The following is a 19873-nucleotide window of genomic DNA, read 5'->3' as shown; positions in this document are numbered from 1 at the left end:
TACAAGGTGTTTGAGGCTCTTGTGATGCGGTCCTCTCTATTGTCAATTAATGTAATAACTATCTATCGCGCACTTGGGCCATACACAACTTTCTTAGACGAATTTGCTGAACTTTTGTCTGAACTAGTAACCTATGCAGACAAAATTATAATTATGGGGGACTTTAACATTCATATGACCGTAGTGACCTCGTCTTAATCCATTTTTATTTCTTGACATTTATTTTCATTTCATAACAAGATAATAAAATCAAAATGAAAAACTATTACAATAATAACATATTGGCTTCTTCGGTGCCATAGCTTGAAATCTTGATCTTCACGGGACTGTGTCTTGAGCGGTTATGATTTCTACAGCCCGGTGTTATGCCGAGAAATACATCCTTGCCGAGATTTGCATCCCCTCGCTACTACAACCACTTTTACCTCGTTTTATCTCACTTTTATATCACTTTTAGGGAATATAATGGCGAACATATAACCAAAACCACTTCGTCTTGCATTTGTTGGGAATGTAATACAACTTAAACCATTCCGTCTTTGTTTTTGTTTTGAACGTAATCGAAATCCTCCCCCCCTCGCGTGAACGCGCATTCTGCTGCGCTTCCAACAAAAGCGATCGTATTCTATATAAAACGCTTATTAAAACAATAAAGCGAGCTAATTATAACAATTGGGAGATCCTAGTCTATATAACGCGTTTATTTAAACAATAAAGTGCGATCGTATTCTACAAAATGCGTTTGTTAATGCGGATGAAAAAGTCACCAACGTCAATGCACGCTTCCAACAAAAACGATCGCAGCAGAATGCGCGTTCACGCGAGGGGGGCGGGGGGGGTTGCGTAGGAGTTGGATTTGGGCACAACACCGGCTCGGGAGCTTTTATACCCGTGGTCCACACGAGAAAATGACGCGAAAATGACGCGATGAGGAAGCGGAACAGTCGCCGGCGTCTGTTTTGCGGGCATACCACGATGAACAGCGGGTTGGCCAATTTTGCGCATTTTCCATCGCGGGCAACCACGGGCAAAAAAAACGCAAAATTTTAGCCGTGATTCAGCCGCAAACGGCTGTGTGACCGGCCCCTTAAACAAGAATGCAGGAAATTGGAAAGAAAATGGCACGCTACCAAGCTTGAGGTTTTCCATCAAACCTGGTGTGACAGGTTGTTAAAGTATAAAGCGGCCCTTGCCTCTGCAAAATCGGCCTACCTTTCGAAGCTGATTGCGTCTCAAAAGAACAATCCCAAAGTCCTTTTTGACACTGTAGCATCGCTTACAAGGCAACAGACTATCGCAGATAGTTCGACGCACTCTGCTCATGACATAATGGTCTTCTTTACTAAGAAAATTCAATGCATACAGGAAGAAATTGCTAAAGACATTATTAATACCACACATATTAAAGGGCCGAAATCTACAGATGCACGACAGGGTGGCTGTCCAGGGAAATTGTCCATTTTTAGTCAACTGTCACTTGATGATCTCAAACAGGTGGTGAATGCGGCCAAACCGACAACTCAACAGTTCGACCCGCTCCCAGGTTCACTTATTAAAAGTCTTTTTGGCGTCCTTGGACCTTCAGTTCTAAATATTATAAACATATCCCTCTCCTCAGGTGTAGTTTCAGCAGCTTTTAAGTCCGCCGTTATTAAACCCACACTGAAACGACCCAACCTTGATCCAGAAATCTTATGTAATTATAGACCAGTGTCAAACCTACCTTTCCTTTCTAAAGGACTTGAAAAAGTAGTGGCACAGCAGCTGAATGATTTCATATCCGAGAATAACCTTTTTGAATCTATGCAATCAGGATTCAGGGCTAACCACTCTACTGAGACAGCTCTGATCAAGGTAACAAATGATCTCCTACTGGTAATGGATTCTGGCGCTTCATCACTTTTGCTGCTGCTGGATCTTAGTGCTGCTTTTGACACAGTGCACCACAATTTCTTACTAGAACGGTTGGAAAAATGGATTGGTCTCTCAGGAACCGTCCTCTCGTGGTTCAGATCCTACCTCTCAGATAGGACGCACTGTGTTAGATATGGCGAAATTACATCTGAGCCTTTTGATTGATAGATAGATAGATAGATAGATACTTTATTCATCCCCTAAGGGAAATTTCCAGCAGCATCTCTGAGCTGAGAACAGTACAATAAAAAAGCCAAAAGAATACAATATACAAATACCCAGTGTGACGTGCAAATGCCCACTGTAGCGTGTTATATAGAGTAACTAAATAGTGCTACACAGAATACATATTGCAGTTAGATTTGGTAATATCCAATGTAGGTGGTGTGGTTTAATGTGGGCCTCTACTCTGCCGGGTGGAGTTAAAGAGCCTCATGGCATGAGGAAGAAAAGATCTCTTCAGTCTGTCCGTAGTACAAGACAGTGACAGCAGTCTGTCGCTGAAACTGCTCTTCTGTCTGGAGATAATGCTGTGTAGTGGATGCGATGGATTGTCCATGATTGACCTCAGCTTTTTCAGTGCTCGTCTCTCAGCTACTGTTGTTAGGCTGTCCAGCTCTTTGCCCACAACAGAGCTCGCTTTCCTAGCCAGTTTATTGAGACGAGAGGCATCCTTCTTCTTGACGCTGCCTCCCCAACACGCTGCCGCATAGAAGAGGGCGCTTGCCACTACTGTCTCATAGAATATTTTCAGGAGCTTCTTGCAGATGTTGAAGGAGGCCAGCCTTCTGAGGAAGTAAAGTCGGCTTTGCCCTTTCCTACATAGAGCTTCTGTGTTGGCAGTCCAGTCCAGTTTGTTGTCCAGCTGCACACCCAGGTATTTGTAGGTCTGGACAAATTCTACACATTCTCCCTTGATAGTTACAGGAAAGGGTGAGTTCTGGTTCTCCTGAAGTCCACCACCATCTCTCTGGTCTTGGTGGTGTTTAGGTGCAGGTGTTTTGCGTCGCTCCATCGGACAAAATCCTGAATCAATTTCCTGTACTCCTCCTCCTGCCCGTTTCTGATACATCCCACGATCGCAGTGTCGTCGGCAAACTTTTGCACATGGCAGGACTCAGAGTTGTACTTAAAGTCCGATGTATATAGAGTGAATTTTAATGTTACCTGTGGTGCTCCGCAGGGTTCAGTGCTTGGCCCCCTTCTTTTCAGCATTTACATGCTTCCATTAGGTGATATTATTCGCAAGTACAATATCAGCTTACACTGCTACGCAGACGACACTCAACTATATCTTCCGTTGGAGGAATCTCCCACACTAAACTGTGGAAATTTGGAGGCCTGCCTCATTGAGATAAAAGAGTGGATGTCACTCAATTTCTTGCGTCTTAACTCTGAAAAGACCGAAATGTTAGTCATTGGTCCATTTAAATGCCGTGACTTATTCTCAAAAACTGCTGTGAACATTGACAAATGTCACATCACACAGAGTGACTCAGTTAAAAATTTAGGTGTCATATTTGACCCTGATCTATCCTTTGAAACGCATGTAAAGAAAATTACTAGAACCGCTTTCTTCCATCTTTGTAACATTGCTAAAATCCGTTCAATACTGTCTCAGTCGGATGCGGAAATTATAATTCATGCGTTTGTTACCTCCCTTCTCGATTACTGTAATGCACTACTCTCTGGTCTCCCGAAGTCTAGAATCAAGTCTCTTCAGCTGGTACGAAATGCAGCGAGGCTTTTAACTAGGACAAAAAAGTACGATCACATAACACCGATTTTGGCTAACCTGCATTGGCTCCCAGTTAGCCTTAGATGTGATTTCAAGGTTCTCTTAGTATTATACAAAATCATACATGGACTTGCTCCCTCTTATCTTTCAGATCTGATTTCCCCCTATGTCCCGGTCCGAAGCCTACGATGTGAGAGTGCCGGTCTTCTGGTGATCCCAAGAGCAAAGAAGTGTTCTGCTGGTTCGAGAGCGTTCTCCATCCGGGCACCGGTGCTGTGGAATGCTTTTCCCCCTGAGATCCGATCTGCAACCACAGTGGAAATGTTTAAATCCAAGCTTAAAACTCACTTCTACTCCATAGCATATGAATAACCTACTCTTCTCGTCGGCTGAAAAATAATCTGTGTAATATAGTGTAATAATCTGTGAAGCCCTTTGAGATTCTTCGTGATTTAGGGCTATACAAATAAAAATGACTTGACTTGACTTGACTTGAGGGCCTGATAAGACTCCTTCTTCAGTTTGACCACTAACATTCTGAGGGTCGCCGCCACGACAGGCACCGACTACCTTATGTAAACAGCTCCAATCAGCCACCTCAACGATGGAACAATGGAACATGGTCCAGTCTGACTCAATGTCCCCCACCTACGTCAAGACATGGGCAAAGTTATGCCGGAGGTGTGAATTGAAACTCTTTCTGACAGGAGATTCTGCTAGCCGTTCCCAACAGACACCCACAACACGCTTGGGTCTGCTGGGTCAGACCGGCATCTTTCCCCACCATTGGCGCCAACTCACCAGCAGGTGGTAATCAGTTGACAACCCGCCCCTCTCTTCACCCGAATGTCCAAAACATGCCGCCGCCGATCTGATGAAACAACTACAAAGTCGATCATCAAACTACGGCCAAGGGAGTCCTGGCGCCAAGTGCACATATGGACACCCTTATGTCTGAACATGGTGTTCGTTATGAACAAACTATGATGGGCACAGAAGTCCAATAACTATACACCACTCGGGCTTAGGTCAGGGGGGCGTCCTTCCCAATCACGCTCCTCCAGGTCTCACTGTCGATGCCTACATGACCGTTGATGTCTCCCAGCAGTACGAAGGAGTCCCCAGGGGGCGTGCTCTCAAACACACCCTCCGAGGACTCCAAGAAGGGTGGGTACTCTGAACTGCTATTTGGTGCATATATACAAACAGTCAAGACCCATCCCCCCAACCGAAGGAGGAGAGAGGCTAACCTTTTGGCTACCGGGGTGAACCCCAACATACAGCTGCTGAGCCGTGGCGCAGTTAATATGCCCACACTGGCTCTGCGCCTCTCACCACAGGCAACTCCAAAATGGAAGAGAGTCCAAACCCTCTCCAGAGGACTGTTACCAGAGCCCAAGCTGTGTGTGGAGGTAACTTTGACTATATCTAGTCGGAACTTATCAACCTTACCCACCAACCCCGGCCACTTCCCCGCCAGAGAGGTAACATTCCATGACCCAAAAGCCAGTTTCTGTAGCTGGGGATCGGCACGCCAAGGACCCCTCCTTTGGCTGCTTCCCAGCTCTTCCGACCCCTTTGCCCCCTCCCACAGATGGCCAGCGTATGGGAAGAGGGACCCACGTCGTCCCTTCGGGATGTGCCCGGCCGGAGCTCGTGAGCAAAGGCGCTCACCAGCAATGTTCCCTCTTATTTTTCACGGGTCTGAGCGTTCACACAAAGTCGGTGAGCAACGCTTGAAACAACAGTGAGCAACCACAATCCCAAGTGTGGAAAGATAATTAATTATCAAACATGTCCAAAACTTGACATCAAGTTAGATTTTGCTGAGTTTCCGGCAATGCAAGATTATGTTTCTCTTTTGAATGAATTGACTCATGTACTATTGCAAAGGTTGTACGGCCGTTTGTTCTTACAATTCTTTCACAAGATATCCATTTCTTTTTATTTCCTGATATATTTTGTCGCATAATATTAACATTTTTGGGGGCTTATTTAGTCAGTTGCAAGATACAGAACTGTACTTAATCACATTTTTTAGTGGAAGTACAATGTTGGCAACAAGATTCACTTGATATAATTGGAAATTATTTGAACGCAACACAAACTTTTTCTTCTTTTTTCCGTGTTTTTTTCTACTTTTTTTAAAATTCCTTTAATAAAAATCTAATTGTGTTTATTTTTTCCGAGCTGTTACTTTTTTCTTTTTGTTCTCTATTTACTTTTTTCCTACATTCCTTTTTTTTTCGTTTTTTCTGGCTTTTTTTCTAAATTTTTCCTTCTTTTTTCTCTTCCTTTTGTTTCTTTTTTCTCAGCTTTTCACTACTTTTTCATTTTGGTATGTTTTTGTTTTGTTCTATTCCCCCCTTCTTTTAAGTCATTTTGTGCATAGTTTTACATAATATTTGCTCATGTTGGGATTAAAGAAGCAAAAACAACCTGAAGAGCCGTTTAGGACCCGAAAGAGCCATGATTCCTTTAGTGAGCCGAGCCGAAGAAGCCGGTTCTCAACCAACTCTACTAACTTTACTCAACTTAGTTCTACTCCGACTCGACTTCAAAATACCGCATTTAGGACACAACGTCAGGGGAACCCGTGTATTTTTACCTTCATGCACTGTAACTTTTACTTAAGTTGCTTCTTAATTAGTAATTTTGAGCCCTCATTTTTGTGCTCCGGCTTGATTTTCTGTGCGAGCAGTGCACGATTGCGCACGCGCGCAGTTTAGAGGGAACACTGCTCACCAGCGGACCTCGCCTCCAGACCTGGCTCCAGATGGGGTCCCTGGTAACCCACATCCGGGCAAGGGAAATCGTGGACCAAAAATTTGTGTCGTCATAAGGACTCTTCTGATCTGCATTTTGTCCGGTCCCTCACCTGTTTGTTGTGGGTGCCCCTACAAGGGCCTTAAAGCCCCCGACAACATATTTCCTGGGATCATTAGGACACACAAACTCCTCCATCACGATAATGTAGCCGATCATGGAGGACATTTTCTACCTATCTACCTTGGTCATATCCCTCAAGAGGGGTGACCGACAGCAAGACAAACACATACAATAACAAATAAAATAAAAAAGGGGAAAAAAATAGCAAAAAAACACACACAAACATTTTTGGACCATGGCCAACCCAAATGCCCAAACACCCAAACAAGTTAGGCACCTCGGCACCTAAGTTGGTCGTGCTTTCGTTCCTCCAGATGAAAGGGGACACAAGAAAGCGGCCATGTCACTCGGGTCAGGGTGACACAACACACTTTTTTGTTCAACAGCAGAGCTCGAAAGCTTTCACCGGTTTTCCCCTGCCGCATCATACGGGTGCCCTGCCCATCTCTTAGAACACTTCCAGACATCCAACTATCCTTTTACTTAATTAAAGTGCTTGATTAAAGTGTCCTCTAAAAGGATAGAGGACACTTTAATTAAGTAAAATCCAGAGCAAATTTTATAAGACTTATTGGGTGTAATTCTTTTAAGTTGTAGCAAATACATCTTAGGGAAGCTGCAGAATTGTTTTGTAGAAATGTTTCACTAGCCATATTTTTCTGTACCAAATATACTTTTTGCTCTCCCAAAAAAACACTTCAATAACAATCTCGGAATTTTTCACAGAATTTTATTCAACGCTGATAAAAAATGTGAACTTTCTTAACCAATGTTTTGACGCTCAGGAGAATGCGTACTCAGGGAAAACCAAACTAAATGGACCCAGAACACAAACTGCTTATTATTATTTTTCTTTTACCGCTCAATCCAGGACCAAGTGAGTGAAAATAAGGATAATCAGCTACTCTTTTCGGTGCGAGTGAGTAAAGTGAGTCATTGGTAAAATATTACAGGAAAAGCCATGAACCTGGTGTGATTTCATTGTGCGGCCAATTTACCGGGCGTACTGTGTTTGCAGCTTGTGACCCATGATCCTTTGAAATGGGCAAAATAGGTTAGAAGATCTCCTCCTTGATCTGCTACCTTATCGTGGTGGAGGAGTTTGTGTGTCCCAATGATCCTAGGAGCTATGTTGTCGGGGGCTTTAAGCCCCTGGTAGGGTCACCCATGAAAAACAGGTCCTAGGTGAGTGGCCAGACAAAACGCAGATCAGAAGACCCCTAATGATGAGAGAAAACTTTGGTCCTCGATTTCCCTCGCCCGGACGCGGGTTACCGGGGCCCCCTTCTGGAGCCAGGCCTGGAGGTGGGGTCCGCTGGCGAGCGCCTGGTGGCCGGACCCTTACCCACGGGGGCCGGCCGGGCACAGCCCGAAGGGACGACGTGGGACCCTCTTCCCATGGGCTCACCACCTGTAGGAGGGGCCAAAGGGGTCGGGTGCGCAGAGAGCTGGGTAGCAGCCAAGGGAGGGGTCCTTGGCGCGACGATCCCCGGCTACAGAAACTGGCTTTTGGGACATGGAACGTTACCTCTCTGGCAGGGAAGGAGCCCGAGTTGGTGCGTGAGGTTGAGAAATTCCGACTAGATATAGTCGGACTCACCTCTACGCACGGCTTGGGCTCTGGTACCAGTCCTCTCGAGAGGGGTTGGACTCTCTTCCACTCTGGAGTTGCCCGTGGTGAGAGGCGCAGAGCCGGTGTGGGCATATTAATTGCTCCACGGCTCGGCGCCTGTACGTTGGGGTTCACCCCGGTAGACGAGAGGGTAGCCTCCCTCCGCCTTCGGGTGGGGGGACGGGTCCTGACTGTTGTTTGTGCTTATGCACCAAATAGCAGTTCGGAGTACCCAACCTTCTTGGGGTCCTTAGAGGGTGTGCTTGAGAGCGCGCCCCCTGGGGACTCCCTCGTACTGCTGGGAGACTTCAACGCTCACGTGGGCAATGACAGTGAGACCTGGAAGGGCGTGATTGGGAAGAACGGCCCCCCTGACCTGAACCCGAGTGGTGTTTCGTTATTGGACTTCTGTGCTCGTCATGGTCTGTCCATAATGAACACCATTTTCAGACATAAGGGTGTCCATATGTGCACTTGGCACCAGGACGCCCTAGGCCGTAGTTCGATGATCGACTTTGTCATCGTTTCGTCGGACCTGCGGCCGCATGTTCTGGACACTCGGGTGAAGAGAGGGGCGGAGCTGTCAACTGATCACCACCTGGTGGTGAGTTGGCTTCGATGGTGGGGGAAGATGCCGGCCCGACCCGGCAGACCCAAGCGTGTTGTGAGGTTCTGTTGGGAACGGCTGGCAGAATCTCCTGTCAGAAGAAGTTTCAATTCACACCTCCGGCAGAACTTCGCCCATGTCCCGAGGGAGGCGGGGGACATTGAGTCCGAGTGGACCATGTTCCGCGCCTCCATTGTCGAGGCGGCTGATCGGAGCTGTGGCCGCAAGGTAGTCGGTGCCTGCCGCGGTGGCAACCCTCAGACCCATTGGTGGTCACCGGCGGTGAGGGATGCCGTCAAGCTGAAGAAGGAGTCTTATCGGGCCTTCCTGGCCTGTGGGACTCTGGAAGCAGCTGGCAGGTATCGGCTGGCCAAGCGGAATGCGGCTTTGGCGGTTGCCGAGGCAAAAACCCGGGCATGGGAGGAGTTTGGCGAGGCCATGGAAGCCGACTTCCGAACGGCTTCGAGGAAATTCTGGTCCACCATCCGACGTCTTAGGGGGAGGAAGCGGTGTGCCATCGACACTGTGTATAGTGCCGATGGGGCGCTGCTGACCTCGACCCGGGACGTTGTGAATCGGTGGGCGGAGTACTTCGAAGACCTCCTCAATTCCACCGGCACGTCTTCCTCTGGGGAAGCAGAGCCTGAGGACTCTGGGTTGGGCTCTCGTATCACTGGGGTTGAAGTCACCGAGGTTGTCAAAAAACTCCTCGGTGGCAGGGCCCCGGGGGTCGATGAGATCCGCCCAGACTTCATTAAGGCTCTGGATGTTGTGGGCGTGTCATGGTTGACGCGCCTCTGCAACATCGCGTGGACATCGGGGACAGTGCCTCTGGACTGGCAGACTGGGGTGGTGGTTCCCGTCTTTAAGAAGGGGGACCGGAGAGTGTGTTCCAACTACAGGGGAATCACACTTCTCAGCCTCCCTGGTAAGGTCTATTCAGGGGTACTGGAGAGGAGGGTCCGCCAGGAAGTCGAATCTCGGATTCAGGAGGAACAGTGTGGTTTTCGTCCTGGCCGTGGAACACTGGCCCAGCTCTATACACTCTTCAGGGTCTTTGAGGGTGCATGGGAATTTGCCTGTCCGGTCTACATGTGTTTTGTGGACTTGGAGAAGGCATTCGACCGTGTTCCTCGGGAGGCCCTGTGGGGGGTGCTTCGGGAGTATGGGGTACCGCACAGTCTTATCCGGGCTGTGCGGTCCCTGTATGCCCGGTGCCAGAGTCTGGTCCGCATTGCCGGCAATAAGTCGGATTCGTTCCCGGTGAGGGTTGGGCTCCGCCAGGGCTGCCCTTTGTCACCGATTCTGTTCATAACTTTTATGGACAGAATTTCTAGGCGCAGCCTTGGCGGGGATGGAGTCCGGTTTGGGGGCCTCAGCATTGCGTCACTGCTTTTTGCAGATGACGTGGTGCTGTTGGCTTCCTCAGCCCGTGATCTTCAGCTCTCGCTGGAGCGATTCGCAACCGAGTGTGAAGCGGCCGGGATGGGGATCAGCACCTCCAAGTCCGAGGCCATGGTTCTCAGTCGGAAAAGGGTGGTATGCTCCCTCCGTGTCGGGGAGGAGGTCTTGCCCCAAGTGGAGGAGTTCAAGTATCTTGGGGTCTTGTTCACGAGTGAGGGTAGGATGGAACGGGAGATCGACAGACGGGTCGGTGCAGCGTCTGCCGTCATTCGGACCCTGTATCGGTCTGTCGTGGTGAAGAGGGAGCTGAGCCGAAAGGCAAAGCTCTCGATCTACCAGTCCATCTACGTTCCTACCCTCACCTATGGTCATGAACTTTGGGTCATGACCGAAAGAACTCGATCCCGGATACAAGCGGCCGAAATGAGTTTCCTCCGCAGGGTGGCTGGGTTCTCCCTTAGAGATAGGGTGAGAAGCTCAGTCATCCGGGAGGGACTCGGAGTAGAGCCACTGCTCCTCCGCGTTGAGAGGAGCCAGTTGAGGTGGCTCGGGCATCTAATAAGGATGCCTCCTGGACGCCTCCCTCGGGAGGTGTTCCGGGCATGTCCCACCGGCAGGAGGCCCCGGGGGCGGCCCAGGACACGTTGGAGAGACTATGTCTCTCGGCTGGCTTGGGAACGCCTCGGGGTCCCGTCGGATGAGCTGGAGGAAGTGGCTGGGGATAGGGACGTCTGGGCTTCCCTTTTAACGCTGCTGCCCCCGCGACCCGACCTCGGATAAGCGGAAGACAATGGATGGATGGATGGATGGAGGTTAGAAGATGTTCAACAAAAAAACTATGTTGAACATCTTCAACATAGTTTGGTCTTGGGCTCGGTGGGCTGCCTAGCCACCTGCCCAAAGGGGATTGTCCTTGGTCAAAATTATAAAAATAATTAACTAGCCAATTCAGTCAAAATACAATGCATGTTCCCTCTTAGGTGATTTAAGCGCAATCTTTTGAAGTTCATATTAGCACAAGATTGAGAAATAAAAACAGCAAGTGTGCCTGTGAGCTTGAGTCTTTGCGGAGAGAATGAGGCATAGGGGGTGGCTTAGTAAGCAGGGGTCAAGTTTACTGGACAAGTTTGCCCACACTTGGTCCAGGATTTGAAAGGAGGGTTCGAAAGTTGGCGACTGAGCTGCTCTCCAAGTTCGGAAATTTTCTTTTGTTTCATTTTAGCAAATTTTTTATTATGTGAACCATTAGAGGACACTCAAAGACCACTCTATTTGTTTCTCAAAGGCAGAATAGTTACTGTATGCAGTATCATTTAATTGCTACTATGCATTCCCAATTGTATCTACCTTATTTCGAAGTGTATAAGGCGCAGTTTCAATTTTTTAAATTTTATTCACAGGTAGGAGGAAGCTGCCATAAATAACCTCTGTCTTGCTGCTACGAGTAAAAATAACCAATAATCCTGCGAAAGGCTTTGCAAAAATTGTGCTTTTTGGTCACCTTAAGCCTACATAGTTGGTATTCGTTACTGCACGGCACAATTTAGCAGTTAGCATTTAGCGGTCAAATTAGCGTAGTCTACTCAGTATTTGGCGGGTCTTGGTTAAAAATGTATATAAACTGGCTAATATGTTTCAAACCACTGAGGTAAAACATTAAAATTGTATATGCATATTAAATATTAGCAATCAAATAGTCTATACTGTATAGTAAGTGTTACTTGAATGTAGTATACGTGTTTATGATAAATTCTTTACAACTAAATATACGTGTGAAGCAAACATATAATTTTATATACTTGAGGTGGTACGACCCCTAGCAAAAAGTATGGAATCATCAGTCTTGGACAAGTACTCATATAAAAAGCATGATAAAATAATAACATTTTTCAAAAGTGCAACTCCCTGGCATTCAGAAACACCAGAAGAAAAAAGAAGAATAAAACTTTGTGGTGGTCAGTAAATGCTACTTTTTTAGACCAAGCACAGGGGAAAAAATATGCAATCACTCCATTCTGGAATCATGAAAAACAGACAAAGAAATAACAATCAAAACATCTCTTTGATGCAGTTGCCAGGTCATCTTTGCAGGTCGGAGCCTTGCTGTGGACATTTTTTTTAGATTTCTACCACATTGGGTTGAGATCTGGGCTATTTGCAGGTCATAACATTGATTGGGTGCGTCTTTCTTCAAGGAACGCTTTCACAATTTTTGCTCTGTGGCATGACGTAATGTTCTCTTGGAAAACAAGTTCGTCATTCCCAAACATTTTTTTTCAATTGAAGGAATAAGAAAGCTGTCCAAAATGTCAATGTAAACTGACCACAGCCATCTCCCCAGTGCCTTTGCCTGTCATGCAGCGCCATATCATTAAGGACTGTGGGAATTTTTACGTTTTTTTTAGGCAGTCCTTATTGTAAATCTCACCAGAACGGCAACAAACAAAAGTTCCATCATCATCACCTTGTCCAATGCAGATTTGTGACTCATGACTGAAGATAACCCTAAACCAGTCATCCACAGTCCACGATTGTCTCTCCTTAGCCGATTGCAGTCTTGTTCTTTTCTGTTTAAGCGTCAACGACGGTTTCCTTTTAGCTTTTCGATTTGAAAATCCCATTTCCTTTCGGCGATTTTGCACAGTTCTGTTACATACATTGACTCCAACTTCCTCCCATTTCCTTTTCATTTGTCTTGTTGTGCTTTTTCTGTTTTCAAGACATGTGGCCTTTGGTTGTTTGTCTTTTTGCCTACATGTCCTTCTTGGCCTATCAGTACGCTTGACTTTAACAACCTTCGGATGCTGTTTGTACTTGGTCCAAATCTTCAATGCAGCTGTCTGTGAACAGCCCACATCTTTGACAACTATGCGAGTGGAGTTTGTTCTTCAAGAAGTTTGATGATCCTGTCTTTGGTCTCAAGAAATATCACTCTTGTTGGACCCATGATTCTTGCCGAACCACTTAGTCCAGGAGCCCTCCATGGTGTCATAACCGCACTATTTTTAACTGCTGATTAATGAGCAGACTAAATTAAAGCTAGGTGCCCAATTAAAGAAAGGAAATTGACTGGGTGTGACCTTATTTTCTCCTCAAAATGCACTTATTTCATTTTTTTTCCTCAGAAATGAGTGATTCCATATTTTTTTCCCAGCACTTGCTCCTAAAAGTAACATCTACTGACCATTGTGATGTTTTTTCTTAATTTCTTTTAGTATTTATGACTACCAATATTTTGCACTTTTGAATTACCTTACGATTATTTCATGTTCGTGATCTGAGGTTTTTTTTACGGAATAAAATGTCTGAGTGAGGGCTTGCCCGAGTGATTCCATACACTTTGCTAGGGGTTGTACAGTGGAGTATCGGATAGATGCAGAGGAGCAGCAGATTAAAATCAAAACTAATTTTAAAATGTCCTCTTGAGAGGATTGCCGGGCCCTTAGAAAATGTTGTTGAGCTAATGGCCTGGTTTTTTTAATAATACAGATTATCGTCAATTATGGCCATTAGCTTTAGAGAAGGTAAGTGATTGATTATTACAAGATTAATTCCCGTGGGTTCCATATTTTGACTTCTTTATTTAAGGCCCGGTCACACAGCCTTTCACGGGCGTATCGAGGCTGAATCACGGCCAGAAATTTCTGCCCGTGAAGCAGACGCTGTTGGACGCTTTGAGATCGCGATACAGACGAGATACAGCAGTGCTTTACACGCGGTAAGAAATTCAAACGCGGTTGGCCGTGCGAAAAAGTTTTGCGCTGCTCAAACTTTAACCGCGGGCGGCACACGTGGTACACACGAGGTAAAGACGCGGTACGAATGTGCTAGGACGTGCTACGGCCGTGGCCAAGACGTGGTTACACGCGGGTAGGACGCAAAATTTTAGCGGGTAATCGCGGGTGGAGCACGGTCATAGCACGTTTGTTCTGCGCCTGTATCGCGGTGTTATCACGTGCATTAGCGTGTGTACCGCGTGTAAGCACGGTCAAACGCGATGCAGCCGCGGTTACCCGCGATAAGGACGCGGAACGTGATTCAGCTGCGATACGCCCGTGAAAGGCTGTGTGCCTTTAGCATCATTGCACTAATTCACAGTCTTTATGAAGCACAAAAACTGAACTGAACCAACAGAGAGAGAAAGGGACTTCTCCTTAACACTAAAATTGTTTGTACCCCTTCAAAATGACCAGCAGACAGCCAAAAGGCTGTGTTAACTAAAACTGTCAACTCATCTTGTCACCATTGTTTTGTAAATGCGGCAAGGTGGGGTTGTTCAAATGGAATGTGGTTAGTGTGATGTGAATAGATGCATAAAGAGCTTGTGGACAGGATCAATATTGAAACTAATCCAGTCTGTTGGAAAAATACTGCAAAAATACTACACATTTACTATAAATTTACTCCAAAACTAAATATGCTGCAAAATAGGGACCTAATATATAATTTAGTCTTCATTCTAATAAGAAAAAATATATCAAGTATATATACTGTATAAAGTATATAAAAATACTTTGAATACTTCTACAGAATTATTACAAACATACCACGACGGGAATATTATAATACAAAAAAACTGCTACATAAATATTAGATAGATAGATGGATACTTTATTCATCCCCATAGGGAAATTCACACTTCCAGCAGTATCCTTGTGTTGAAAATACAATAATTAAATAAAAGAAATAGAATACATAAATACCGAATATATCGTGTTGATATAGATTATTTAAATAGTGCTGCATAAAATACACACTGTAATAAAAATAGGGTAATATGAAAATGTGGAAGTGGGGTTTAATGTGGGCTTTTACTCCCTCGGGTGGAGTTAAAGAGCCTCATGGTATGAGGAAGAAATGATCTCCTCAGTCTGTCCGTGGAACGAGACTGTGACAGCAGTCTGTCGCTGAAGCTGCTCTTCCATTTGGAGATGATGCTGTGTCGTGGATCTGATGAATTGTCCATGATTGACTGCAGCTTTTTCAGTGCCTGTCTCTCAGCTACAGTTGTCAGGCTGTCCAGCTCTGTGCCAACAACAGAGCCCACTTTTCCTCACCAGTTTATTAGGACGAGAGGCATCCTTCTTCTTAGTGCTGCCTCCCCAACACGCTGCCGCACAGAAGAGGGCGCTTGCCACAACAGTCTCATAGAACATTTGCAGGAGCTTTTTGCAGATGTTGAAGGACGCCAGCCTTCTGAGGAAGTACAGTCGGCTTTGACCTTTCCTGCATTAAGCTTCTGTGTTAGCAGTCCAGTCCAGTTTGGCAGAAATATGACAGAAATACTACATAAAGTAAAATTACAGTAATACCACAAGAATAATACAGATATACAATAAAAATATCCTAAAGAAATACTACAAAAGACACTGTAGGAATACTAAAAAATACTAAAAAAATAAAGGTACAGTAATAATATAAAAATACTACAGCGATACCACGAAAGTCAGACTGCAGAAACACCACAAAAACAGCATAAAAATACAACTAGAGCAATACAGGATGGTTACGCACCCACCAAACATTCTTTTCTTCACATTAGCATTACTTAGATGTGTCGTGCACAACAGTGTTTGCCTCATTTGCAGATCAATGGTGAAACTAATCCAGCGTTCGAAAATGGTAGAACTTATTCTAAATGTCAATATTTCAAAATCTACAAAATATCTCACTGACACTATATATCCTTTATGTCCAATATGAACGCTGCACACGTTGAGTTGGTATTCAAGCTTTTGCCGAACTCAGCGTAGCATATCTTTTTTTATTTTATCTGGAGTTTCAACACAAATTTCTTTACGTTTTCCCCTATCATCTTCCTTCAAGGCTTGAATTAGCTGCAGCTTGTAAGGTTATACAGTGGGACCTCGCTACTTCGTGGTTCCACGTTCGCGGGTTCAGAGCTTCGCAGGTCTAAAAAAAAATAATAAGAAAATAAAATAATTAACAAATTTTTTTTTTTCTTTTTTCTCTCAAGCATTTTTGAAGGGGCGTCGCCACTTCGTGGTTCCACGTTCGCGGGTTCAGAGCTTCGCAGGTCTGAAAAAATAATAATAATGAAATAAAATAATTTAAAAAAAATATATATTTTTTTTATTCATCTCATCTCATCTCATTAGCCGTACCGCTTATCCTCATTAGGGTCGCGGGGGGCTGGAGCCCATCCCAGCTATCTCCAGGCAGTGGGCAGGGGACACCCTGAACTGGTTGCCAGCCAATCGCAGGGCACACAGGGACAGACAACTCATTCGCCCATTCACACCTAGGGACAATTTGGACCGGTCAATTCACCTGAAATGCATGTTTTTGGAACGTGGGAGGAAACCGGAGTGCCTGGAGGAAACCCACGCAAGCACGGGGAGAACATACAAACTCCGCACAGGAAGTCCGGAGCTGGATTTGAACCCACGACAGGTTCCCATGACATGAACTGTGCCGCACAAGCGCTAACCACTGGCCGGTCCAAATTGTCCCTAGGTGTAAATGAACGAGAGAGTTGTCTGTCCCCGTGTGCCCTGTGATTGGCTGGCAACCAGTTCAGGGTGTCCCCTTCCCACTGCCCGATGATTGCTGGGATGGGCTCCAGCACCCCTGCGACCCTACTGAGGATAAGCGGTGTAGCTAATGAGATGAGATGAGATTTTTTTAATTTATTTTTTTATTTTATTTTTTTTAAGCATTTTTGAAGGGGCGTCGCTACTTTGCAGAATTTCACTTTTCGTGGGTGGTTTTGGTCCCCATTAACCGGGTCTAAAAAAAAATAAAAAATATTATTTTTTTATTTTAATTTTTTGAAGGGGTGCCGCTACTTCGCGGATTTTCACTTTTCGCGGATTTTCACTTTTCGCGGGTGGTTTTGGTCCCCATTAACCGCGATAACCGAGGTCCTACTGTAATCACAATCATTTCCTTAGAATTCGCCTAACTACTGTAGTGTTTCTGAAATGTGCGTTTCTACGTCACATAATCAAGTCAAGTCACATTTGTTTGTGCAGCCCTTAATCACAAAATGTCTCAAAGGACTGCACAGGCCACAATTTATCTATCCTCTGATCATAAACCCAACATGCTGGCAAGGAAAAACTCAAAACCTCAACATGAGGAAAATGAGAAACTTTGAGAAGGGGCCACAGAAATGGTAATCCCCTTTCCAGGATGACCAGGCTGCAATAGATGTTGCATTGGGTTGTAGTACGTAAAACATATTGAACATCAATAAAAGAAACATTAGTAATATGTAAAATTGTCCAAAAAGTCCACGGCAACAATGACGCAGCTTCCCAGCTCAGCCGGCTGGTCGATGCAGACGTTGACATGCTTCAGGTGGTGGTTCTTCTAACTCATCTCGATACGTACTTTCTTTGATGTAAGTTTGGTCTTCACACTCATTTGGCTAATTGGCCTGCATTCTACTTGTAAATATCGTGTGGGTATATATGTGCATCTTGGTAAATAAAACGGTCAATTCACTGAGGCTTTTTATGGTCGGCCAGGTTCCTCAGGACGACTGGGGAGGATACCCCGGTGAGCAAGATGACGAGATCCCGTGTCGGAGGATGAGAAGCAGCAGCTACGTAAAAGCGATGGGGGAGGTGGACGACGACAGCGGAGATTCCGAGAGTCCCAAAATTTCTCCACAAAAAGCTGTTCGGCCCGACGCTCTGGTCCTCAAGTCGGCCATGCAGAGACCCCGTTTCAACTCCCAAAGGTAGTATAAATTACCTAGTACAAAACGTTTCATATTTATTCATGTATATCGCCCACTCTTGTACAACACAATAGCCTAATGAAATCGGTATAAAGCTGTGTTTCACTTTTTCTTAGCTCAAATTAAGCATTTTAAGTGCAAATGTTGTTGAATATGTAAAATAATTTATTCACAATGTAAATTTTAACCGGCTCCTGTCAGAAGCTACCATTCCACCCTGCCTCAAGACCTCCACCATAATCCCCATCGCGAAGAAGTCATCAGTGGTCGGGGTAAATGACTACAGGCATGTCGCAATTAGGCCTGTGGTCATAAAGTGCTTCGAGAGGTTTCAGCACATCAAGGGGTTCTCTACCACTCACACTGGACCCTACAGGGCAAACGAATCCACTGACCACGCGATAAACACCGCTTTCCATTCTAGGCTGAGCCATTTAGAGAAACTCGAAATCTATGTCGGAATGCTCTTCCTGGACTGAAGCTCTGCGTTCAACATCATCGTCCCGAAGATTCTGGTGGAGAAATTCTGCCACATGGGGCTCCCCTCCTCCATCTGCAGCTGGATTATGGACTTTTTACCAACCACCTGCAGGTTTTGTAACTCGTCAGAATGAGAGAGAAGTGGCATCAGGGTGAAAGAGAAGCTGACAAGGATGTGTGCTGAGCCCTCTACTGTTCACCCTGTGGAGAGAGTCTACTCATTCAAACTCCTGGGTGTGCACATCTACGGTGACCTTTCTTGGTCCACCAGCACCAGAGCTGTGGTAGCGAAGGCCTGGCAGTGATTCCACTTGCTGAGGATTCTCAGGAGAAACAACTTGGAACAAAAGTTACACAGTGGAAAGCATTCTGGCATACGGTGCCACTGTGTGTCATGCTGGGAGAACTGCACAGGACAGGAAAAAAAAACAGAGAGTAATCAACAGAGCCCAGAAGATCATTTGCCACTCTCTGCCCTGTCTAGAGGACATTGCCGGCTTGCAATATCGTGGCAGAGCAATTACCGTATATTCCGGACTATAAGCCGCTACTTTTTTCCCAAATGTTCAGCCCTGCGGCTTATTCAGTGAAGCGGCTTATTTAAGTAATTTTTCTAACGACCACCAGCGGCACTCGAGTTCAAAATGTAATATTTAGACCGGGGGAATTGTGCGCCGCGGTAATCTGCATCCTCTTGGATTATGATCGAATTGTCCGTATGACAGTGGATAGAGATTCGTTTCGGATGTGAGGAAGACGCCCTTGAAGACGACAATATTGAGAGGATAGACGAGGGCGGTTTACCGTGAATTTATTAATTGTGGCATTGCTTTTATTTAATAGCTAGGCTTAGAGCCCTGCGAGCGTGTTAGGAGTAGCGTGGTGGTACCTTTCACAGGCACGGTTTGGGATGAAAGTTATATTATTATTATTAAAGTTTTGAAAACTCTCTCGGCGTACCGTCTTTCTTTGTAAATATGGGTAACCATGTATAATATGTATTTGCAACTGTATATTTTTGTCATGTATTTGTTTGTATTTATTTTGGACAAGTCTTGCACGGACCAATTAAAAAGAAGGGGCGTAACAGACGCGGGGGATTATGGGAAGTAAAGACAAAGGTGGATATATATTTTCCCACCCTTACCTTTGGAAATATACACTTTTTTTTCCTTGGATTACTTTCAACGGGCACCCGGACTTTGCAGGTCTGCATCAAATGATAAACACCGGTATTATTTTCTGTTCTATCCACTGGCCATGGGATCTAGACTGTGTCTGCATGTGATGGTTAGGTCAGGATCTTAATACAGTCTCGTCGCTGATAACAAGTCTCTCAGCCCAATAGCTATGAAGTGTAATATTACATGACTGATAATGAATAGGTGACAAAGAAACAACAAATCCATATAGGATCTCCCCATTAAAATGGTATAATTATTTTCTTTAAGTGGGTGCATGCGACTAATATAACGGTGCGGCTTATGTATGTAATAAATCGGTTTTCCCCCGAAATGTGGG

At 45.4% G+C, this 19873-nt stretch overlaps 1 protein-coding gene across 4 annotated transcripts in view; it reads left to right on the top strand.

The window, feature by feature from the left end:
- dlgap2b (discs, large (Drosophila) homolog-associated protein 2b) overlaps nucleotides 1-19873 on the top strand; it is a 226557-nt gene that overhangs the window by 81461 nt on the left and 125223 nt on the right. For all 4 annotated transcript variants that reach the window (XM_088324989.1, XM_088324990.1, XM_088324988.1 and 1 more), the window contains exon 3: nucleotides 17658-17872. In XM_088324989.1, coding sequence (XP_088181115.1) covers nucleotides 17658-17872 — 215 coding nt within the window. The remainder of the gene's footprint in view (nucleotides 1-17657; nucleotides 17873-19873) is intronic.

Source organism: Urocampus carinirostris, chromosome 20, assembly GCF_059441175.1.
Source record: "Urocampus carinirostris isolate Australia breed hairy pipefish chromosome 20, RoL_Ucar_1.0, whole genome shotgun sequence".
NCBI classification, from domain to species: domain Eukaryota; kingdom Metazoa; phylum Chordata; class Actinopteri; order Syngnathiformes; family Syngnathidae; genus Urocampus; species Urocampus carinirostris.
The sequence above is the reverse complement of the archived record's forward strand: the minus strand, read 5'-3'. Positions and strand labels throughout refer to the sequence as shown.